Source organism: Epargyreus clarus, unplaced genomic scaffold, assembly GCF_041222505.1.
Source record: "Epargyreus clarus isolate Ecla_fem2 unplaced genomic scaffold, WU_Ecla_fem_2.2 ptg000027l, whole genome shotgun sequence".
NCBI classification, from domain to species: Eukaryota; Metazoa; Arthropoda; class Insecta; order Lepidoptera; family Hesperiidae; genus Epargyreus; species Epargyreus clarus.
In genome coordinates, this window is record NW_027332234.1 from 5,897,421 (window position 1) to 5,923,401 (window position 25,981).

Sequence of the window (25,981 nt, forward strand, 5' to 3'; positions counted from 1 at the left end):
CAAGATCTTTTAACGCATAACCCCTACATTAACCGCATATATAAAAGTGCGTTAGGTATAATAAAGTAAGCAAATAACAACATAATGCACGCGGTAGAGTTAGTAGGGTTTTCTTATAAAAATGCTAAGGTTCCGTTAAAACTTATAAGTTTCAATGAAACTACGAGTAAATCGCTTGCAAGCTCAGCAGCAGTTCGCAGCACTAATAAAGGGTTATTATAAAATCTATTTAACTACTTCATATCAATTAAGTGGATCGCATACATCCAAACCACTTCACAGTAAGTGGTTATCTGTTAAATTGCTTTATGTAAATGTTAAAAAAATCCCATTGATTTTACACGGTATCTAATGTTTTTCGAGAGTATGCTCGTAGATATGTATGTTTCATTATTTGGTACTGGCTTGACGGATTTAACATAATTTATGTGGTGTCGTTGGATTCGTCTAAGTTGTGGGAGTGACTTAAGCTATATTACTTCCCTTTTTAGCAATAGGTAACTACTAATTTTATCCACTCGACTAAAAAGTAGGTAGGCAGGTAATGTAAGTAAAATTATCTAATCGCAAAGAGAATATCGTATATATAATTTGTATTAATATACGATATTCTCTTTGCATATACACGTTCTCATACTCATGCACTAAATATAATTTTGGAAAATGGCGACCATTTTAAAGTCACAGTACAGCATCGATTTCATTTATTGAAGTAGTCCATAAAAATGTAACTTCACACTTAAATCAGGGAAATGTATCAGAAGATCTTGGTCGCATTTCTAAACTTTCGGAACAACTTCGCGAAATTTGTTGGATCGCTGCCCGCCGCAACTGAAAGCCAAAATTAGTACCTCCATTCCGAAGTATTAATATGAAGTGTTCCTCACAGTACTTCGTCGTTTTTATAATAATATTATTTTGAGTATGTATCATGTACTTCCTTGATCAGTCATAGAGCATGGTCCAGAAAAGTGGGGACAGATGTGCTGGCTTGCCCAGCGGCTCAGACTTAACTTGTAAATTAGTATCCATACAAAATTTTAAGGAATTTTGATTTATTGTATAGCTTGAATTTACTGTTAAACCTTACAAGTAAAATACAAAGACATTAAATTGCTAAAATTAAATTGATCACAATTATTCATATAAAAACCGAAAAATGTTATTCTTAATGACATTTGTTGAAAATTAAAATGATCTATTTAAAAATATCGACGTTAATCCTGCTTATAGTATTTTAATTAATATTTTAATTAATAGTAACTGATCAGTTCACCACATATTTTACAGCAAATTACAAGAGATAAAAATCAAAATGAGGCAGATATAATTTCAATTAATTATTCTCTATTCTTAACTTACATTCATCATCATCATCATCATCATCATCAATCCATTACTGTGTCCCACTGCTGGGTACGGGTCTCCTCTCAGAATGAGAAGGATAAGGCCATAGTCCACCGCGCTGGCCAAGTGCGTATTGGTAGACTTCACATACCTTTGAAGTTTTTTTTATATATCTCTCAGGTATGCAGGTTTCCTCACGATGTTTTCCTTCACCGTTTAAGCAAGCGATAATTAATTTCTAATACGCACATAAATTTGAAAATCAGAGGTGCGTGCCTGGGATTTGAACCTCGGACCCCTCGATCGAGAGGCCGCGTTTCTTAACCACTAGGCTATCACTGCTTTTAACTTACATTAATACCATGAAAATATAACGACGTAAGCTCACTATTTATATCTAAGCTTGTAAAGCGATACTTCACGAAGTTTGCTGGAGCGCATCCCATCGCAACTATAAGCACCTCTACTCCGGAGTATGGACATAAACCGCACTTATGCTTCTATTTAACATAATGTTCAACTTTACTGAATATTTTACAAGAAATTTTATCTCTAGTTCTTTAAACTTGTCATAAATCTTGTAGTGTCTGTTACATAGTATAGTATATTATTAGATGATTTATTTTTAAGAAATTAAAGTAGCAATAAAATGCAATTGACTTGATGGTAAGTGGTCATTGCCGCCTTTTACACCAGTAATGGGATTAGAGTCCTAACAAAGATCGATCTGAGATGCCTTGCTACCCTTAAGGTCTAAGTTAAAATGCCTCCATCCATGAAAAATAAAAACAGAAAATAGAGAGTCGCTTGGAGCGCGCATAGCACTTTATCCTTGCGTTCCAGTCCTACTATCCAACTCCTACCACAAGCTTCCATAAGGAAACTCCTTCCAAAACGCAACCTTTGATAGTCAGGTGTCCTCATTCTTAAAATGAACATCATGTTGTCAAAATTTAATATTATCATCATCATCATCTAGATATACTACAATACCACATTAAATTTCCTAAGCTCTATTAGAAAATAGGTTAAAGTAGACAAAAGGACAAGGTGTGGGTGGGCCACATGAATATTACACACTTCTTGTTTTATTTTCTTGAACTTAGCAATTTACAATTCCTTTTTGGAACACACGCAGTACGCATATTAAAGAGTGTCTGTTTTCCGTAACCTTTTACCTATCGACTGCTACTTCAACACAATCGCTTATTGCCGGGTGCAGATTAGACAAACAAAGGAAAGCAAACGAAACCGTAACGAATCAAAGTCCGACTCAGCGATTGCGAACGTGTAGATACGTATTACGTATGTATCACGATACGATTCTTGTTGCTACGCCTGGCGTATACTTTTCGTAGCTCCCCTTCTCAGCCAGCTAGATTGTTCAAAACAAATTATACAAATAAAGGAACACAAACGATAGCGTAAGCGATTTCGGATCCCCGAATACCGCTGCGATGCAAAATCTCATTGAAAATTCATAGCGTAAAAATATAGAATTTTAAAATATACAACACCTTTTATACAGCACGAACTCGTAAGATAAATTTCAGACATTTTCCCGCAATCTGCATGTGCAGAAGCAATGTATACAATATTCAATTTATGCTTGGAACAGACGAGCAAACAAAAGGAAGTGAACAGGCGATCGAGCGCGAGTTATACGATCCCGTAATACGCTTATTGAACATTTTATAGCGAAGTAAAACGCTTTACTTTTGCATACTTTCTTATAGTGGGTGATGTTTTATTTTTACTATTTCAAAGTATACATTACTTGTCTCATATAGAGGCTCGTTTTTTTAAATACTTTTTGTAAAACATAACGAATATACGAAGAAGCCCCAAAAGACGCGTGTCGGCACTTAGGATTAATTTGTAATATAACATCTTAGTAAGTCCTTATCTTCGCTTCATAGTAGTACTATGTACCAACATTGTTTAAATCAGAATTGTATATGGTTTTACATCACCCTTATAATACAGTAGAGCCGCTGTAATTGAACTATCAAGGATTTTACCACTTTTTAATGTGTTTCTACATTACTAATTACTGCTTTACTAATTGTCGTAAGCGTAGAAATAGAATCATTGATCTGATTTTAAAATCAACTCTACCTACTACTAGCGTCTATAATTTTCACATTATGATACTTATTTATCCTTTTTTACTCACCACACTTCAAATTAACAGAGCTACATTTGGAGGTGTGGAGGGAGTCCTTGAGGTAACGAAGGAGCGGAGACCCCATATTTTCCGAATAAATGTAAGGTTTTTTTTATCAAGCGAAAGAAAATGTTGTCAACGAATAATGTATTAATTAGCTAAGTCCAAGTAGTGCAATATGTTGCAAGAATGCAAAAAAAACGTAAAAGTTGCTATCCCGTCGAAATATGTTTATTTTCCTATCGTGGGGGCCCCTCTCTCGTGGCGGCCCTCCCCCAATCCCAGCCCTCCAAATGAACTATAACGAATCGATTCAAGGACCGAAAGCAATAACGAATGCAACGACGAGGCAGATTTGCTCTCCTCATTGAAATTCATAGCAGCATAAAAATATTCAGTTTTTACATAATGCTTGCACCTTTTATATCGAACGAGATACTAAAATGAATTTTAGAGTTTTCTGCAAAGTTCGTGTTAGAACAAATTCAATTTATGGTAGAAACAGATTTAACAACAACAAAGTGATCCTATAAGGGTTTTATTTACTTTTTGCGGTACGGAACCCTAAAAAATATTGAAATACACACACATGTCACATACACAATCCCAACGATCCGTTAATATTAAAATTAATCCGTTAAAATTCCACCGCTACACTTATTTCTGGCTAATAACAGCAGCACTCAGCGCTGGGATATACTTTTTCGAGGCGTTCCAGCTTAGACCTCATGGGTAGTGGTACATCTGTGGCCGAACTCAGGTAGGAATCTGGTATTACAGATGTATATTAGCGGCATTAGCCACTTACCGAAAGGCTGACTGCAGGTACTTGGCGAATTATTATATGTACATAAGAAAATGTTATAATTCGAGTTTTTATGTCTAGCTTAGTATACCTACACTTATACCATAGTAAAAAGTTTCCTAACTAAGTCCCTAACTGAGTACTTCTTGAGTTCTTGTCAACCTTTTTACGAGTAACAATTATATATTACAAAATGTTTTGTTACTTAAATAATTAAAACGAGATCATTTTAGTTCATTTGCACTTAAATTATTATTTTATGTATATCTTCGTACATTACTGTAGCGATATAATAATCGGCCTAAATATGAATTCCTTATGCAAGACGGAACTATTCACTCAGCTTTTATTTCACATTTTAAAACAAAACAAACTCTTTCCATTAAACATTCCCTAGAATATCATACACAAAGTTTTTAATTTTTCTTCTTTCTCTGAACGTACTAACGCTACGAAACTTTTCAGTCTAAATTGATTCAAGCAGCTCATTCATATCACTGCGCCACAGAAACTTGAAAGCACCTAAAATGCTCTTTGAAAATGAAAATAAGAACGCGGCCCTAAGCGATCCGTGAATGAAAGTCGCTTCAGGCTAGGGTTGCCAACTATTTTGAAAAATATTATATTTTTGAAATCTTATGTGGGAAGATTTGATTATTTAATCTATATTTTCAGTATATTATTATAACGCGCAGTCATCTACTTACAATCTAATTCTGGTATTTCACTTTGCTATAGGATTAATAAAAAAATGTAGGCTCAAAATACTTTATTATTGAAACTACAAAGTTTTCCAACAATACTTTATAATGTAATGTTAAGTATATTTAAAAATACCTGCACTGTCATAAATGATATTGTACTGTTGGCAACCCTGTCAGCCAGTGTGGTGCAGTGTGACCTGGAAACGTGAACTAGCAATTATTACATAATATGAAACAGAGTTGAAAACGTACTAAAAGTAGTAGAACTTTCCATCTTTCGATTGCAACACCAGACTACCATCTTATAGCTATCCATCTTTATAACAAGTACTACCATTTTATAGAAAACATCATCCCTTCCTTACGGTAGTTCGCTGCGGTTTTCTAGTTTAAAAGGTGCGAGGGCAGACATTCTTACATCAAACGTATTATGTACGTTCTCAGTTTGAGAAAATTACTCTCGGTCATAGTACACCGCCTTCGGCGTTATAAAGCTCCATTTCCAGATGAAGGTGGTAGAACCATTTGTAGTTCGATTCCGGCGGCACCACCGCCATACCTATTTCTACCTAATAACAGCAGTGTTAGGCGCTGCTGTGTTCCCGTTTGAAGGGTGTGGTAAGGGGGACAGACTTTTCCGAGGCGTTCCAGCTTAGTCCTCAGGAGTAGCGGCGCATCTGTGGCCGACCTTAGGTGGGAATATCTAATCCTATCTGGGGTTGATTACAGATGTCCATGGGCGGCAGTAGCCATTTACCATCAAGTGGAATACAGTCAAGTGGAATAGCTCGTCTGCTACTCCGATATTATAAAAAAAAAAAAAATTCGTCCACGACACATTGTATCATTTAAAAGTTCATCATCATCAACCCATTACTGTCCCACTGCTGGGCACGGGTCTCCTCTCAGAATGAGAAGGATTAGGCCATAGTCCACCGCGCTGGCCAAGTGCGTATTGGTGGACTTCACATACCTTTGAGATATTTTTTTTTTATAAATCTCTCAGGTACGCAGGTTTCCTCACGATGTTTTCCTTCAACGTTTAAGCAAGTGATATATATATATATATATTTATTTAAAAGTTATTACGTATTATTGTTATAAATGTCACATTTTTTTGCTAACTCAGAATTTACAAATGTGTATTGTATAATTATTAGTGTGGTCTGGTGAAAGTCCTCTATTCTTGCGGGAAAGTATTATGCCTCGCTGCATTATCCGCCGTAATTACTCCCCAGTTGGTGCGCGATTGTTTCGCATTAAAATTTTGGCCACTTTTTGATGTTTGCTATCCTTCAAACAATAGCAGTTATTTCGAATAAATAGCTTGCTGCTTACGAATATCCTAGTGTTGTGGGACTCCTCGTGTCGCAGCTGATGTGGCAAGTTTCGTCTTGCAACAATATCCACAGTCTCTAATAATGTCCCTAACCTTTTGTTGCACGACCGTTTCGCATTGACATTCTTCGCCATTTTTGGATAGTTTTTTTCTTCAATCAATAGCAGTTATTTTGCCTTAATCGCAATTCCAAGCATAGTAGAACACCTCGGGTTGCAGCTGGCGCGGCAAGTTTCGCCTCGCTGCAATATCCGCCGTTATTTCACACGCCAGTTGTTGCTCGACTGCTTCGCATTGACATTCTTGGCTACCTTTGGGTGTTAGTTTTCCTTCAAACAATAGCAGCTGTATTGCCTAGATCGACTGTCGCTATCGCATATCCCAGCGTGGTGGAACTCCTCGTGTTGCAGCTGACGCGGCAAGTTTCGCTTCGCTGCAATATCCGCCGTAATTTCACTTGCCAGTTGTTGCTCGACTGTTTCGCATTGACATTCTTGGCCACTTTTGGATGATTGTTTTAGTTCAAACAATAGCAGCTGTATTGCCTAGATCGCTTGCCGCTATCGCATATCCCAGTGTAGTGGAACTCCTCGGGTTGCAGCTGACGCGGCAAGTTTCGCCTCGCTGCAATATCCGCCGTAATTTCACTCGCCAGTTGTTGCTCGACTGTATCACATTGAATTCTTGGCTCAATGTGCACTCAATGACCTATTAGTACACCTGTGGGACTGAATATTAATGCTGTGTGGTTCTCTCACTTGGGAAAAGGAAATATACTTTACTTTTATGTAATAATTGCTAAAAAAAATAAGAAAACTTATTAATTAAGTGTAATTTAAAGTAGAGCTCTTAGTGATTCGAAGGTATTATATAGATTCGAAGGTTGTCATATGTATTATTATTTCTTGTTTTATAAAAGTTGTTGTAAATACTACTATTCTGGTTTGAAAGGTATTGGAAAACTGCGACACGTATACGACTTACATGTGATATTCCAACTTACTCTTCCGGGTAGCAACGCACCTGAAGCAGATCTAACCCCAGTCCTATTTTAGGGTTGATTGCACATAACACAGTGACCGCTTATATCACGCATGTTAAATACTCGTTTATTCCACCAATTTCTTTAAAAAATCCGTGTTCCATTTTGGTACTATTTCAAGTGTGATTTATTTACAAATTATCGTTCGTCAATGTATGGTTTAATGTAATACATATGTACAGTCAGCTTCAAAAGTAGATGAGCAGATAAAGATTTCAAAAATACCTACGTGCGTTCATAAATAGTTGAACACCCCTACATCATAATTAGATGAACATTGTACAGAGTCAAAATTACATGAACACTAACGCGTCAAAAGTAGCTAAACAACGATATTTACAAAGTAGCTAATGTCACTAATTTGATATGTCATTGTTCAGCTACTTTCGACACTGTAGTATTCATTACATATGAAACTTTATGACGTTCATCTAATTATGGTGCTAGTTGTGTTCAGTTACTGATGAAGGCTGGGTGTATAGATATTTTTGAACCTTAATATGTTCATCTAATTTTGGAGTTGGCTGTATAATAAATACCTACCCAACGTTCTGAACGAAGCAGAACAAGCACAGCGTAATAAAAATAGAGAAAAAGTAGACTATCGATTACCTTCACATCGGAGTAAAAACAACTACAACGTGTAGACCCACATCTTATTACTTTGGAAAAAGCACGATATAATTATTAAGTACTACATAACTATAGAACAAATGTGACATTTTAACGATTAAACTTTATACCCATATAAAGTTCGGAACGTTAATTGAACGTGATTTTAATGACTGAAGTTGTGCTGAAAGCGTCTGAATTGAAATAATCACGGAACTACTGGAATCGATTCGAAAAGAAAACGAATCAGAAAAAGGTTTTAAATGAGCACCACTTTGTTTCAACTTTTCAGCCAACAAAAGAATTTGAACTGTTTTTTTTATCGCGACAAAATTAACGTTTACTTCACCATTTACTAATCATCACAGTTGTCCCACAGCGGGTTTCTACCATTTTGGTTACGGGCGGATTTGTAGACTTCCTAACCTTTGAGGATTTGTTGGTACAGAACTATTAAGCATGTATGTTTCACGATATTTTCCACTATTTCCACGATAAATTTCTAGTATGCCTATGACATAGAAAAGTCAGAGGTACATGCGTATCTGAATTTGAACCTAGGACCCGAACATAAGATCCAATCGCAATCCAATTTTACTTTAGGATAATTTTATTATAATATCTGGTTATAATAATGATAATGATGATAATTTTATTATAATGCCGGTTAATAGGATAAAATCCTATAGAGTGAATAAATAAATAAATGACATAGCACATGCCCTTCCTTTGATATTGGGATCTATTCATAGATAGACGAACACATTAATTGAATTTGTTCCGAATTCCTCATTGGGAATTTCGGAAATTCCTTCGTAGAAATAGAGGTGCGTTGGATATTTGTACTTCTGGTATAGGCCTTAATCCAATATAAGATAAAAAAGAAAAAGAAACGTTAATTGAAAGGTTTCTGACATGAAATTAGTGCACTATTAGTGCACCTTAGGGGGTAAGACCGATTGTAATGCCGTGACGGCAAACCGAATGACGTTCTTATATGCCGTCATGACACCTCTACGTCACCGCTCTCTACGCCTTTGTATGTGCGTGACGTGTCTTCTATATATTCTTCATAGTTCATATATTCACGTCTTCGTGCATTCATTTATGTTTCGTTCATGTCTTCGTGCCAATTTTGCAAAATACTACAAACACAAAAAAATGCATTGCCAGGAGGCCACGTGTGACTCTCCCGTTGATGAATAATGCGCATTCTAAAGTTAGGTTCCATTTAAAGCATTTATAAAGCAACAACACAGTGCTGATCTCACATTTTTTTCCAACTTCTCGAAACTTCGAAACTCGATTTGCTTATTATATTAATTGAACAACCGTATTTCCTTAACTGACTTATTTTAATTGATAAAACTTGTTCATCAACTGTTTTTGCACCAATTTTCCTTTTATAACGTAAATGAGCTAAGAAAGATTTATACACTAAAACCCTAGGGAAGTTAAATAGGGCGTGTAAGCTATGTATCAAGTGTGTATAATGTGATATTTAGCATCAAAAGATTGCACATGTGGAGAAAAGATTTCATCCACGAGTTACCTATTACCAATTGGTAATACTTTGGTATATTATATATTAAATGTCAATCAATCCGAGAAGGTATTATCATGATGTGGGATAAAAAAAAATATAATGAATCTGGACAATGTCCTCTTTTTTACAACCACTTTAATTAAACCAAGTTCGAAGTTCGAAATCCTGAAGTCAGGTCCTAGACTATAACGACTTCCAAACATTTCGAGTATAAGAGAAATAAACAGTGTAACTACACTAAACTTCAAATGTAGTTCCAAAACTCGCAGTTCCGTCGTGTACCTACCGTAAAATATGTCGCGTGTCCTACTTGTCCAAATAAAGAAGAAAAAAATACGTATCGAATAGATAACCTCTCTTCCTTAGGAAGTCGGTTAAAAATATCCTCTTTCTTATAATCTCTTTAATTAAACCAAGTTCGACGTTAGAAACCGTGAAGTCCGATCTACACTATAACGACTTCCAAACATTTCAAGTATAAGAGAAATAAACAGTGTAACTACTAAACTTCATTGAAACTTCAAATGTAGTTCCAAAACTCACAGTGCCGTCGTGTACCGTGAAATATGTCGCGTGTCCAACTTTAGTTTTGTATCAATGCGTATTGTTATCCACATTCTAAGCACAGTTCTGGCACTTTGACAAGTTAAGCTTGCAATTGAAATGTAAGGAGGGAATTAAAATCTTATTGCCGTTTAACTGCCAAACCACGAGCCCTTAGATTTGTTCTTTGTGTACTGACAAATTTCTTTAAGGTTTTTTAGAGCGATAACATCTTTAGCATCGTTTAAATTTGAAACTCAATGAAAAGAAAAACGACACTAAGAATAAACACTATGTTCTGGTTTGAAGGGTGTGATAAGGGAGACATAATTTTACGAGGCGTTCCAGCTTAATCCTCGGGTAGCGGCGCATCTATGGCCTACCTCAGGTAGGAATATTTAATCCTATTTGGGGATGATTAGAGATGTCTATGGACGGCAGAAGCCACTTACCATTAGGTGGACTGCATGCTTGTCTGCTACTCCGATATTATATAAAAAAGAGAAAATTTAACCTGCGAGAGAATGAGATAGAATAAATTGCACTGTGTTTCCAAAATATGATTCCCTACTTTCTTTTAAATGATAAATAGCACAATAGATCATCATTTACATACAATCGCTTATCGATTATATCGATGGAAGTATCAAAGCCGGAGTTGAGTTTTTACGCATACATCTTGTTTCACTTCTACAGCGTATGAATAGTATGCTGTAGTATAGTTTCTAAACAAAGGAGTACAAAACCTCGAAACTACGCACACAATCGATGCTTGCGTTTCAAGCTTAGGGCATTTTATACTAGGATTCACTAATTGTTTCGGACAGGCTTGACAATCAAAACCGATTCTGCTTCGCTGTAAGCCCATCTAATAAATTTAATTTAATACGAGTAGTTGTTTCAGCTTTTAGTTATTATCATTTACGATTGCCCGAATCCAAAACTTATTTATTCGGTAAATATCTCCCTTTTTTACGATATAACCTAAAATGTATAGATTCAAGGTGATTTTTTCAAAAAGGCCTTCAGGGCCAAATCCGAAACTATAAGGATTAGCGAAAAATGCTGAAAGGGGGGGCTAGAGGCCGATTTCGATAAAAACTAAAACTGCATTAGTTTTTTTAAAATATCTTTTTCCTTTTCCACGCGTCAGTAGATGTCGTAATTGGATTAGGTTTCAGATGGGAATGGACAGGCGTATGCATGATTGCGCGGTTTATGCCTATTATAATTAATCTTTAAAATAAAATAATGTTGGGAGCGATCAGGATTTATTTTTTTCACCGCTTTTACCCAAATAATTATGTGCGTAATTCCATCTTTGCAGGACACGTTTAGGGAACAGGTACCAAGTTTGATTCCTGGCAAAGATATAAATGGCGAATTATTTCTGTTAAGTCTGTATTCTGGATGTTTCTGAGGTTTTTTTTCAGGCTACAAGGAATTCTAATGCTGGTTATGAGAATAGAAAACATAAATTTTACTGCACATGAAACTTTATCAAACTGCAGCTTAAAAATCTAATTACTATTCTTATTAGTGTAATAAGTAACTATTTTCTCTTCATAAAGTCTCTGGTTACTACGGTGATTGAAAGGCAATTGAATGCTAAAGAGGAAATCACCATCTTATTGCTTCGCCAAGTGGTTAACCGCAGCCTACATTTTCAGTCAATTTCCCACGTAATACGTCAACTTGCTGGCGTGCTTGTACAGTTGATGTGAATAACCAAGTTTTATGATGCGTGAAATATTTTTATATTGCGATTACATGCAGCCTTAATTTGTGGTAGCCGTAGCTAAGAGTGTGATATATTTGTTGATAAGTTTTTATGTAACTTAATTTAATACTCCGTATAACAAGAAGTTACGAAGCTAATAAAAAAAAACCTCCGTACAAAGAAGTTACGAGGCCGATAAAGAAAACAAAACTGCATCATTAGTTATTTAAAAAATCTTTTTCCCTAGCCGGGAATCGAACGAGTTGATATGGAAAAAAAATACACATCCTGTATTATTCCACAATCAGATAGTGTTGCTTATAAGAATCAATTCTGAGATGCAAGCAATGTTATATGACAAACTAAAGGAAAAGCCTCATTTGTTACAAAAAACATACTGTTTTGTATTCAATGTAGGTATAACAAACTTAAACCTACATTGAAAATGCTTACAATGAAATTTAATAAAGTAACGTAAATATTACATTTTTTACACAGCTTTTTCGTTCACCGAGTAGTAAATATAAATTCGTTTATTAAAATAACCGCAGATTTTAAATCTCAATGCGGCTAACGGGAGTATTAAACAGAAATTCAGTGCGAAATTTTAGGAAAAAGAATGTGAACATGATTCGACTATAGATAACAACAATATTTATGTCTTACCTTCGTCTTACCGTCCCACTGTTGGCACGGAACTCCTCTCAGAAGGTTTAGACCATCGTACACTACAGCTGCTGAATTGCGAATAAATAAATAGACTTCACACATCCCTGACTTTAACAATTTAAAGATACCAATATAGGTACGTAGCTACATAAATAGTTTTAACATAATCTCTAGGTTCGTAAACAAACGCATCTGTGATGTATATTATTTGAAATTACAGCCGTATTTCGAAGAATTAAATTTAAGACCACCGCTAAAACCCACAAACTAAAATTCATAACATTCAGAATTCTGAAATTCATATTCTGATTTCATCACTAATAAATATACCTGCTATTGCATAAAATCATATCAACGCCAACGATTAAATATTTTGATTCCCAATTTATCGAAAATCGAGCCGTTTTCCATGATGCGAAATAGTCACTTGTATATTTTCATCCCCGACAAAGAACGAATTGAAATTGCGTATCGATATAATTAAAGGCTCGTGTGAACCAATACGGATGAGGGTTTTACGGAAATAATATATTTTACAAATAAGCATTTTATTTGGTTCGCAATTTTTTAACCGTTTTATCAGGGTTTTGTAAATTCATACTGAAAAGGTGTTACGGTAAAAGCCTTATTTTGTATGTAATTTATTGTGATATTCTTTCTTCCGTATTCAAAGCAGAGAGCTCTATCTCCCTTCCTTTTTGTTTAGAGAATATTCCTTTTAAGTTTAAGTAACATTTTCTTAAGTCATTAATTCTAGATATTTATGGATTGTTTTATATGATTGCCGTCTGGTTTTATCTATGAAACTTTAAGAAACCACCATAGGACATAGTCTTTTCAAGATAGCTTTTGTTGGCACTGCAATCTTTAGTCGTGTCTTGTTATATATAGTCCCTGGTAAATTTTGACGAAACATATTTTTTCGAAGATCGAAGCAGTAAACGAGCATGGAGCATTGTTGGTAAGTGGTCGTAGTCGCCAATAGACACCTGTACCCAACTCAAGAAGGTAGAATAAGGATTCTATGTGAAATCCACTGAAATTGTGTAGAGGCAATGCACGCTGAGGATTCAGATTGTCGTCTTATACATAAATTAGTAGCCATCCTATTAGGTGTGGTATCTTCCCGATGGAATCATATTGTTTAAGCAAATTTCAAGTTACGAATACCAAATACTTATTGAACATATTTGTTACAGTGTGGTGAGCTATAGGGCGGATGGTTCGCAGAGATGAGGGCGCCGCGGCGCGTGACCCCTGCGCTGCTGCTGCCCTTCGCGTTGCTGTCTCTACCTCGCGCGGACGCCGTCAACGCCACTACGTATCGGGTAACAATACAATAAACATTAACCGTGTACTTTTTTCATTATCTGTACCTACCTTAATATGAGTTTTAACGTCTTTACAAAAATGAGTGCTTTTGTATTTGTTTACGTATTTCCCATCAGTTCTCATACAGTCCACTAAGGGCGTTGATTGCAAATGTACGAGTTAATCGTAAACAAATACAAAAACAGTCATTTTTGTAAAAACGTAAATTCTCCTACTAAGGGTATATATAGATCCAAAGGTGGTATTAAAATATCGTAACTGACAATTTCTAAACGCTTTCGTAGAGTTAAACAAATCCAAAACAGAATGAATATACATTGTATGAACGGTTTGATTAAATAAATAATTGTAAGTAATAAAAAAAAATATTGGTAAACATCAAACGAAAAATAATTGAAGTTCATATTAAACAACAAATTGAGAACTAAATTTGGTATATAACCGTTAATTTAAGAACAGATAAACAATAACAGTTCATTTAATTCTCCTTTGACAAGAAAATGTTCTGTTATACGATGTTATTTCATTATCACTTGCTGTATAATCTAAATCGAATCCATTAGGGACGAAAATAAATGCCAATTCACCCAATCGAGAACTTTATCTGACAGTTATTTATGAATTCTCCTAAAGTATTTTTGGCGATCTAAAATTTCAAGCAAAAAATGCTTTGTAAATATAGAACCTAATATTAAGAGGTCTATTGGAACCCTTTTAGAAGAATAAGTTTATTATACTGACCAAGTATAGTTAATTTTATACACCTCTGAGAACATTATTTAAAAATATTCGCCTGTAGGTGATGTTTACTTTCTCAGATAACCTAAGTATATCCACATTTTCATCAGTCCTTGGACTCCCACTTTTGAAAGCCGACTTCCCTTAATGGGAAGGTTATAGTCATTATGATTGGCTATGTCTTTTGACGATCACAAACAAACTTCTAGAATAGCAATATAAGATCTTTGAATGATTCAGGTTTAAAAATGGGGTTCAAAAGAAAGTTTAAACTCTCTTTGTCCCTTTTGAACAAAATCATACAGTTAGTATAGATAGTAGCGTTAGTTTTGAAAATGTCCATAGGTACTTGGTAACAATGATCGATCTGATTATGTTCTAATTTTAAATAAAAAAAAGTATTAAAAATAAATCAAAAAATTTAATATATTTACAATATAATATTTGTGTAGTAAATACGACTTATAAAAAGTTTGGTAATTACGCGCAGCGTCGACAGAGCAAAGGAATTATAAAAATAAACGAGACCTTATGTAAAATACCGTTTTTCAACATTTGGGTCACTATTTTTCATCTGGAAATTCCATTTGAACTGTATACGAACAAGTCGCAAAAGTAGGTAAAGTTAACATTTTACTTACGGACTCCTCTATAAAGTAGTTTATGTGGCACAGGACCAGTTCAGAGTTTATCTGGAAAAGGTAGAAAAGATCTAACAGATTTAGCGCTTCCAAACTATCACTCAGACCACAAAATACTGGTAATAGTAATAAATAAATACATCCTTCGCCACCGTTGGAAGAATACTCAACTTTAATTTAATAAATACATTTTGTATGAATCATCTGTCAACAAGTAAGGTCCTCGATAAGCTATAAAACAGTATATTACTAAATTAAATAATCAATGTGACTATTTGTACAGGTACTGGACTAATAAATTATATTTATTCGTACATTTATTCATTTTTTTTTTTTTAATATATTTATTCGTACATTTATTCAATTGGTTAGGTTAGGTTAGGTTTTTTTTTTATTTTATTTTTTTAAATTGATTTCGAACGGGCTGATGGCGATCGACATCATTTTTTGATGTTAAGAGCTTTTTAAAGTTATTAAAAAAAAAACATTTCAAAAAAAATTTTTTTTAGTTTTATTAAGATTTCTCAAAATCTACCGGTTCGAATCGGATAATAATAAATTGTTTGTCCAGTACCCGTATTAATAATTATAAATTATTCGTACGGTAACCGTATTAATAATTATAAATTGTTCGTACAGTACCTGTATTAATAGACTCAGCCTTAAATAATTTTACATAATATTTAAAACACCAGATATTCCTTATATCCATCATATAATAGGTAAGTATATAATGCGCCAATTCAGCAGTGATATAATATGCGTTGCCAATAAAATATGTGTTGCTAACGGCTGTTGTAATATCTTCCTGAAGAACCTACTCGTACATAATAATATTATCGTTGGAATGGTATTCCCATGGAATATGGAAGTCTCTAAGTTATGAGTTGTAGTGTAATTATATTAGTTGTTATTTACTGTAGTTCCTAACATGATTTAATTGAATATTAAATGGAAAAATACATAGAAGAATACTAAGTAAAGTCGTCACAGAAAAAATAACTTTGAGCCTGCAGACAGATTTAAACTCCTACAAGCCAGGCTTAAGTTTAAATTAATTTTCGAAATTAAATAATCTCTTACTAATACAAAGTCAGTAAACTCAAAAGATGTTTATCTTATTTACAAACTCAGTCTGCCCAAAAGTCCCAGCTTGGCGTATAACGTGGAAAAGTTCTCCAAATCCCACTCCCAAGAGAGTTGTACAATTGTATCAGAGAATTGACAAGATCACAAATGCCCTAAACCGTAATAACAAATGAAATGAACGACGTCGATCTGTATAAATAAATAAAATTAAAATGAGATCGGATTTCCAAAATAATAGGTGTAAATAAGTCAAATATATGCTTTAACGATAACAAAATAACCTATTTTTACACGCTTTTTATTAGCTTCACCTGTATGTTTGTTTGTATGTTTGTAACCGACTTCTTTGGGCGCGATTTTGACCCACTTTAAACGGCCAGATTTCGTTCAAACTTTGTAGATTTATTGAGGACCGATGACAATACACTAATTTGATAAAATTATTCCATTTTTCAATTTGCAAAATATGATTTTTGTTAATTTATATAATTCAGTAGAAAGAGATCAACATACATCCTTATCTTACCCTGCTACATGCAGAATGAAATAGAATACCGAAAGCTTTTTAGTTGATTTTATCATAAAAGCGTGTTTTTCTAGTTTTTTTGAACTATATTTATAATTATTGATTGATGTGTTATAATTTTGTATAAGTTATGTACATAAAACATTTTCAGTCAGAAATATTTTATTTTTATACAGTTACAATTTTTTTTTACATATATAGTTAATTTACTCTCGATTATATAATAAATTTACTTTATCTTAAATAGAAATAAAGTGTAATCCTCAATGTATAAATATTTCCCTAATATAAGTTATCTAAGCATTTTGTGTTTTCAGAGAATTATAGCTTGTTTTGTTGTTTTTAGTTTTATTTTTTAGGGTGAGAAGACTTTTATGAAATGAGGTGTTGTTGGACTCGTCTAAATTGTCGGAGTGACAAAGATTTTATTTTTAAGCAGTCGGGATTTTGTGTTTATTATACTACTGTAGTCAAATACACCGAAGTACCATTTTATTTATCACCGCATCCCTTACAATCGTTACATTCTATTTGTTAGTCCGTATACATGTTACAACATTTACTTAGGATCTCGCTCATAAACCGACTCCCGGAGGACAGCCGGGATGTGTTCTGAAATCGATCCTTAGCCGTAACGTGCCCGAGCGGGTATATCGGTGAATCGACAATACCCATATAAACCTTAAAACCGTAGTAATGTGCACACAAACCACTAACATTTATAAATCTTCATCACTTACTGTTCACTTCTTGGCATGAGTCTCTTTACAAAATAAAAGAGGTTTAGGCCATAATCTACCACTCGAATCAAGTGCGAATTGGTAGACTTCATACACCTTTGAAAAACATTTTTTTGTTCTAAAATATTCTATAATATTTTTTCTTCACCATTAACCTAAGTATTCACAATTAATATTTAATACGCACACGATTCATTCTGAGATGAGACCCGGGCCCAGCAGTGGAAAATTAATTGGTTGACGATGGTTCCAAAAATTGCTGTGAACTATTTTCAGTAACAAATTTCAGTAAGCACAATTGAAAATCTTACTTTCAAAGCAAAACCTACTTACAAAAATAGACGGCCTACGTAACTTCCTAAAACGCTGGAAATTATACAAATGCGAAACCGACAAAAGTCGACCCGCAGAATAGAGGGATCCAAAACAATGTGCCGTGCCGTATAATATTATCTTTACAGTAGATTGTCAAGAATGGCAATAGAATAGTGAAGGAATTGTTAGGACAAAACGTAGTAAGGGTACAATAGAATTTTCTGTTCGTACGAGTATACGTCGTGAGGACAATGTTCTTTTCATATTGTCTGCAGAAGAATAGGACTAACCTATCGAGCTTGTTCCGCTACCTATTCTGAGGAGGTATTTTGTTGTAACTATTGTAATAGTCTAGTACTAGCAGACTATTATTCACCTTGTTCAATAACGAATGTACTTCCTTATAGTAAGAGTTGTACAAAAGGTGTTTCAAATAATATGTGTAAGGTGGTAGAACCCTTTGTGGTTCGACTCCGGCGGCACCACCGCCACACCTATTTCTGCCTAATAACAACAGTGTTAAGCGCTGCTGTGTTCTGGTTTGAAGGGTGTGGTGAGGGAGACATACTTTGCCGAGGCGTTCCAGCTTAGTCCTCAGGGGTAGCAGCGCATCTGTGGCTGACCTCCGGTACGAATATCTAATCCTATCTGGAGTCGATTACCGATGTCCATGGGCGGCTGTAGCCACTTACCCTCAGGTGGACTGCATGCTCGTGTGCTACTCCATATTATAAATAAAATCCCAGTAGTGTTTAATCTTTACATGAAACACTTCTTGTTAAGTAGGTAGGTAGGTACATGTGTTCGGTTAGTAGACATTTCAGGCATACGTATTAGGTATCAAGAATATAGGAAGAGGAGGACACGTGAGAAACTATATTTTGATGGCATTCTGTTACTCTACAAAAACTGCGTTTATTTTAGATCACTTTTAAATTAAAAGCCCATGATCGAATTACCATGCCTACGTTTTAACTATTTGATGAAATATACTGATGACAATTTAAAAAGCACATGAAGTTTACTGTTTTTCACCGCAGAAATCAACATTTCCCCCGTGTACATTGTTACAAAACTCGTTTTATAAAATTCCCTGCCTTTATTTATTATTTTTTTTCTTAATAAATAATTTCCTTAAGGAATATTAAAAAGTTAAATAAGTATTGTTGTTTAGGAATACCTTGAAACTTTAGGAAGCGAAACACATTTACGGCTTCATCTAAACAATTTATCCCGAACTATTTCTATAGTAACAGACATTGTTAAGAAGGTAATAGAAATTCGCAAGGGAATTGTTAGGAATAACAAAAAGCGATCCATTTCAAGTGGAACAATGAGTCACTGCTGAACCTTCAACGGTCTTTATGTACTGCTCTTTTGATTTTATATGAACTAAATATTCATTGATTTCCTACTTTAGTCCTTTTTGTTTCCACAATAACGAGCAGGAGTAAGTATGTCAAAATGGATGTATAAAATGTTAGATGACTCATTATCGGCAATAATAAATTCTATGACAGTATCTAGGCTTTTCAAGAAAAGTGCAAAAAGGGTTGTTCTTCAAGGACCGTGATGCATTGGCGATTTCTCCAGTGTTGCATTTCCATTAGCGACGATGACTACCTTTCATCAGGTAGCCTTACAAAAGCTATTCCGAAATAGACTTACTTAATGCTACAGACTAATACTTAAATTTTATTTACAAGTTTATTTATTTATTTTTTATTTACCTATTGTTAGGTAATACTGCCAATTTTAAAAGGGTCCTCCATCAATCAATTAAAAAAATCCAACAAACAACTTATGCTGACACAATAAATTTAAAATACCTCATTTATTCACTTCAGCGTGTTTTACGCTGGAATAGACATCTGAACGAGCTGGAGCTATGTCCCCTACAGGCTGAAAACGCGGAGTTGTGACGTCATTCACGGTGCTAGAGCGGTCAGGGCGATTGCTAAATACAAGCGTTCTACCTTCGTCAATACTCTCACTCAAGGATTATTAAGGCTAGGCATTGCTAATCGATCCATATCGGCATAATAGCGCTCAGTTTTCCGAGTGAGTAAATGTAGGTATGCTAATATAGTTAAATATGAATATTCTACAGACCTTTACCCCCTCGAGAATGAATTTTCCTTTTTATCCTTATTACGTTTGAACAATGCATTGCCTGTCAGTCACTGCTTAAGGCTAGCAACTACCTACTATTCTACTGTATTATAGTTGGTTACAGATGTTAATGGGAGGCAGTGATTAATTGCCATTGCTGCATTGCATTCACGTTCGTAAAATTAAATCTTATTATAAAAAAATCTACATTATTTACGGTTCAGTAGTCAACCCAGACACCCATACTTTGTGTATGTATGCAATATGCATCCATATTCTATAATGCCCTCAACAAAAGATCCCCTATTTCAGAGCAATGTAGAGAGCGTTGTTTGTGTAATTTCAAATTAACATAATATAAGCAAAACATGCTGTATCTTGAGAACAATTAGCAATCGGTAACTGAATATACAAAACGCCTTGCTAATTATTATCTCGTCGATTCCGCATATGAGTAGATATCTGCGTCATTATTTGTTGAACATTTATAAAGCAAAAACAAATCCTCGATATACCTCGAATTAAAATTTGTTGAAAATAATTCAAGAAAACCGTCTAAAGTCTAGTAAATATTTTGGAATGTAAATTCTAATAACGATTTTGGTAGAACGCGGTATTCGTTTACAGCTATAAACAAACGTGTTTCCAAAAAAAAATTGTACGTGAAAAACTCCTGATTACAAAAACAATACATCAGAAAGCAATGTTAAGTTATTCATACGTTGAAATCTGAAACAACGCTTAAATTTTGTCGAAAAATTGTGTCATAAAGTTCTCTTTTTATTTCAGAATTCAGGGTTACGTATGAATACGAAATGAATACTAAAAATGAAGCTACAAACTTACCACTCTGCATATTATGTAGAAGAAGAAGATACTATATTTGAACATAATAGCATAAAATGCATGTCGTCCCGATGTTCCCATTTACTTGCTTATTCTGCCTTACCGCATCATCTAAACGTGACACCAAAATTACATCAAAATTCAGTCCTGAACATTGCCAGAGTATATTACGAAATTATCTACTCGACGCCCGCCGAAGAATTTGTAGTCTTTTAGTACTACCCTATTTGAATTTTTATCAATACCACACAGTAAAGAATGATAACATCGCAGTAATATTCTCAAGTCTATTACGGTTATATTCAAATCGATTTCACGAAGGTTAACTAAGTGCCATTTTTATCCAGTAGAGAGATACCTCGAAGCAAGTATCTCTCGTACTCGAAACGGTAAATTAATTTAATGAAAATGCGTGGAGAAATTAAGGTAATTACTATTATATTACGTACGTTGCCTTCAGTAATTATTAATGGCATACGCGTGTTAAATTTAAGTGTCTATTAAATATATTATGTGGATATGATTACGCTTAGAGGCGGTAGAACATATTGTAAAACATTATGCATACATTCTGCTTAATAGCAACCACCATAATCATTCAAAACAAAAGCGTAAGTATTCGATAAGTATTTGATATATTGTGCTGTAACTTTTTTATGTCCCACTTCTGATCACGGATCTCTCCTCAAAACTGATGGAGGTCTGAAGGTCGAAGATCGAAGGTTAAATCGTATTTAATGTTTACAAATCGGTCTCTGCTTTAACGATTGCAAATTAATGAAAACCGAGATCGACTGCTTAAATTGCCAATCGACGTACAGAAGCGTGCATGAAGTTTAACCACTAGTGGCGAACCATCCAACTCTCAACCGCATCCGACGTCACTGAACTTAGTAGATCGATTACAATGTACACAAGCTACTTGACTATAAGCGCCTTGGGATGAATATGGTATAAGTTCCTAACTGATTCCAAGCTGCTCAAAGCTACGCGAAACATGATCTAATCAATGATCTGTCTCATTCGCAGGAAGAAGTCGAGTCTTCCTTGCGGTTAGTGCACGCAGTGGCTACGGGGGCGACTGGGGCGTTATGTGTGACACATCGCTACGGGCGGCTGAAGGCACCGCTACACACGACGCGGTGGGACGCGGCGAGGGCAAGGGCGGACCTCGCCGCCAATATCCTGCATCAGGTGGGGCTGGAGAATGCTGGTAAGTGAACTTTTATCTATCAACCCTTACTAGCATTACTATTAGGAGCATCATGGTAGAGTATAGGTACTTCAAGCTAGGATAGGATGGATAGGAAGTAAATTAAAAAAAATTAACAATAATTATTTTGTGCTACAAAGACAGCCGTCCATGTTTGTCCCTTTATTTCGGTGTACCCTGAAAATCAGCGCCTTGGTTACACTACCATGGCATAGGCTGAGGGTAGTCCGTTTTACGGTTTATTATGTCGCAGCGCGGTACCCTCCTTATTTTTTAATATTGTAAGAACTCTTTTTTTTTTATGTTTATGTTTTGTTTTGATTCTTGTTTTTTTAGTCATGTGTGTGCTGCTATGTATTCCGTGAATAAAAATTTATTATTATTATTATTATTATTAAATAAACAAAAGAAAAATCTCTTCTTGATCTATCTATATTTATATCATAGCTATCACATTTTACATTAATTATTAGGCATAACTTTCTAGGGATAACGGAAGAATTTATTTTTCCATGTAGGTATCAAGGTTATGTTTGATAAAATACTTTACGTGGAAAATCCCACGCAATTCCACTATTGTTAGGTGCAGTTCAGTTCATACAACATTGACTATTACAGTTTTAACTAAAGGTACTTTTTCTTTCTAGAAATACTAATGGCGGTGTCGCAAGGCCTGGTGTTAGGAGGCAGCTGGTCGGAGCGCGCGGTGGGCTCCAGGGCATTGGCGCTGCGGTCTGACGGCGTCGTGAACAGCTCGGTGGCGTGGGAGCGGTACAGCGCGGGAGAACCCGTTGCTGTCGTGTCTCCTCAGTTAGAGAAGCCACCAGATCCTGAGTATCCATGGTGAGGAAAACATTGGTTTAATTGATTTTGGAATTGAAATAACAGCAGCAATAATAATCATTATACCATTGTGTAGATAGGGGTTTATAAAAATCTATCATCTTTTAAATTTTATCGGTACAATGACAGCAATCTCCAAGTATTTTCAAAAGTGTAGAACGCTCTGTGGTTCGACTCCAGCGGCACTACCGCCACATCTATTTCAGTCTAATAACAGCAGTGTTATGTGCTGCTGTGTTTTGGTTTGAATGGTAAGGGAGGCAAATTTCCGACGCATTCCAGCTTAGTCCTCAGGGGTAGCGGCGCATCACTGGCCGAACTCAGGTGGAAATAAAAAAATAATTTATTTACTGAAGCTAAAAATAATCCATTCATGTTAGACCAGATACAAATAAATAATAAATAAAGTAGGTACTTTAGCGGGTACTCTTAGGTCATAGGTATGGACTAAATTCTACAGCCCTAAATCGTCGCAATTTTTATACATTCTTATATCATGAATGGAAGGTATTTTACTGCGTCTTTATTACCTATTAGATTAAAACGTACCTTAAATATTAAATAACACAATCACTTTGTGACATTTACAAAAATAGAAATAGAAAAAGAACATAAACACATTAGGAGTAAATGTGTCTTTTTAAAACACGTAAAAACATTCTTGTTAGATAACAGATTACTTAGTAAAAATATATTGTTCCTGATATTGTTACAATTTTTAGTATCTACGAAAAATCTCATTAACTCTCACATGGCGTATGCGTTATAGCACTAACACGACGTGTTCCTTGGTAACTTGATTATATACAAAATATATTGACTTTGATTCTCAATGAAATTTAGTTTGAGTAATAAATAAAAGTTTATTCCTAATAAAATAAATGTTTCGCGAAATATGTGTATATGTGTGTACTATTCATATCGGCATAATTTGGTATGGTCCATGAATCATTATTTTGTTCAAAAGTTTTTGTCTTTACCCTTCACTATCTGACTGTAAAACCTCATCTTGTTTTCCTAACCTTTTTTTTTTATTTACGAGGGGGAAACCTTCAAAGGGTACCTAGTGTCGTAGGAGCGATACGGGGTTATGTAGCATTCTTACCGCACTAAAACCCCTCGGGTGGCCGTCCTCAGCGTTGACAAGAGGACTCCGGGATCTCCTACGGAACGCAACCGGAGTCCTCTGAACGCGTTGCCCCTTCAGGCTCCTCCTAGGTGAGCTTCAGGACTCACCACACCGTCTGATGTTTACGACGGTATGCGACCACACATACCGCCGCCCTTCCCGGAGTTGCTTACTGGACGGCTCGACCTCCCAATCTTGCCGCCCGCAACCCCGGAAGCCCCCTTTTAGTCGCCTCTTACGATAGGCAGGGGATACCGTAGCCCTATTCTAGTCACGGGATTACAGGGACATGTTTCACTAACCTACCTCCTAATTAGAATTTGAGTCGTTATTTTGTATAGGAAACTCTGCAAACATTTGTTCCACAGGTACGTCTCCGCCCATGATAGTGAGACGCTAAGGTCGCCAAAATTCATGCCGTCACCGCCAGGTGCCACTATGGAGGGCTGGTGGACCTACCCTTACTACAGTTGCGAAGCGAAACGGTGGCTGTTCTCCTATACAGTCCCCGTGTCGACCATTCGTGGGTAAGTGACCGTAATTTATAATGGAAGATTAACTTAGTTCTGAGCACATTAGATACTCTTAAGTCTGATGTAAAGTCAAGTAACATTTGAATTTAATATTATAATTAAACGTGTCCTTACAATTACACGGGCTGACTGACAAAAACGCCAAGTTGAAAACAAAAAAAGCATGAAATTTTGTACACAGCTTCTGCATATCAAACATAACATAGATGAGCACATGGGACGTTTAAAGTCCTAATAAGGACGATAAATAGATAAACTAAATAGAGCATGAGATCTTGTAATGATAATTGTTCCTTATTATAATTCTATACAAAATTACGCACCTAGTCGGTATATGAGGTTAATTAAAATAGACCTATAGAATAGAAACAGATAAGATCAGTGCAATGTATGTATTTGTATTTATTGTAGTTCTTAAAAAAAAACAGAAAACATAGGTGTCAGTATCAATAAGACGAAGGATAATGATTGTTTAGTCGCAACTCAGTTCACAGCGGTCATAAATCTGAATTATTCATCACACCCCCGACTTTCAAGCTACCGAGCGACTCTAAACCGAAAATCGATTACCAACCTGAGATCAGATAAACTTGGCAACGTAAGGATTTTTCGAAGGTAACGATACTTCTCTTTGCAGACTGAAGGGCGTTGTTTCGCTTGACATAGACATATCTAATTTGGAGATAAATCAGTGCGAAGTGGATTCGGAAGAGGGGAACGACAACCAAATATATTCCTTCCACGGAACGCACAAATGTCCTAATGAGACTACTTATGTAAGTATTTTATGTTAACGCTTCTGCTCATAGCCCCTTTGCTATAGACATACAATTACTAGATATACAAACAAACAAAACCGAAACAGATACCTATTTGATTTTATGTTTTCGCCAGACCCGGGATCGAACCTGGAACCGTATCGTAACAGACTACGCGGGTCGTTGCGTGAGGCCCGCTTTTGAAAAAAATATTAATTTATTAAATAATTAATTTAATAAACAACATTAGCTACTGTTATTTTGCTACAAAATCTTTTTTCTGACCTCAAAAATGATCTACGCCCACACTTCGAAATTAAGCCCGTAAAAACGTAATGAATACTTGTAAAATAAGAAAACATCTTCAGAAAGCCACAGGTCTCAAAGATGTATATAAATTTCTTCAGCACGTGTAGTTTACTGATATTTCCCACATTTATAGAGTTCCGTACCCAAAGAGTAAAAATGGAACCCTAAGACTTCGCTGTCTGTCCGTCTGTCACAGGGCTCTATCGCTAGAACCGTAATAGATAGACACGTGAAATTTTGACAGAGGCTATTTAACGGTGGCCGCTATAACAACAAATACTAAAAATAAAAAGGTTGAAAATAAATAGGGGTCGCCATACAAGAAACCGCTATTTCTCGACGTTTTTCGCTTTTTCTATTAGA

General features: G+C 35.3%; 1 protein-coding gene across 1 annotated transcript in view; it reads left to right on the forward strand.

Annotated features, from left to right (window-relative positions):
- LOC140753784 (probable G-protein coupled receptor CG31760) overlaps window positions 1-25,981 on the forward strand; it is a 101,716-nt gene that overhangs the window by 61,621 nt on the left and 14,114 nt on the right. Inside the window, exons 2-6 of the mRNA XM_073088568.1 lie at window positions 13,694-13,822; window positions 21,863-22,046; window positions 22,694-22,889; window positions 24,387-24,545; window positions 25,189-25,327. Of these exons, the coding sequence (XP_072944669.1) occupies window positions 13,727-13,822; window positions 21,863-22,046; window positions 22,694-22,889; window positions 24,387-24,545; window positions 25,189-25,327 (774 nt within the window). The 5' untranslated portion in view covers window positions 13,694-13,726. The remainder of the gene's footprint in view (window positions 1-13,693; window positions 13,823-21,862; window positions 22,047-22,693; window positions 22,890-24,386; window positions 24,546-25,188; window positions 25,328-25,981) is intronic.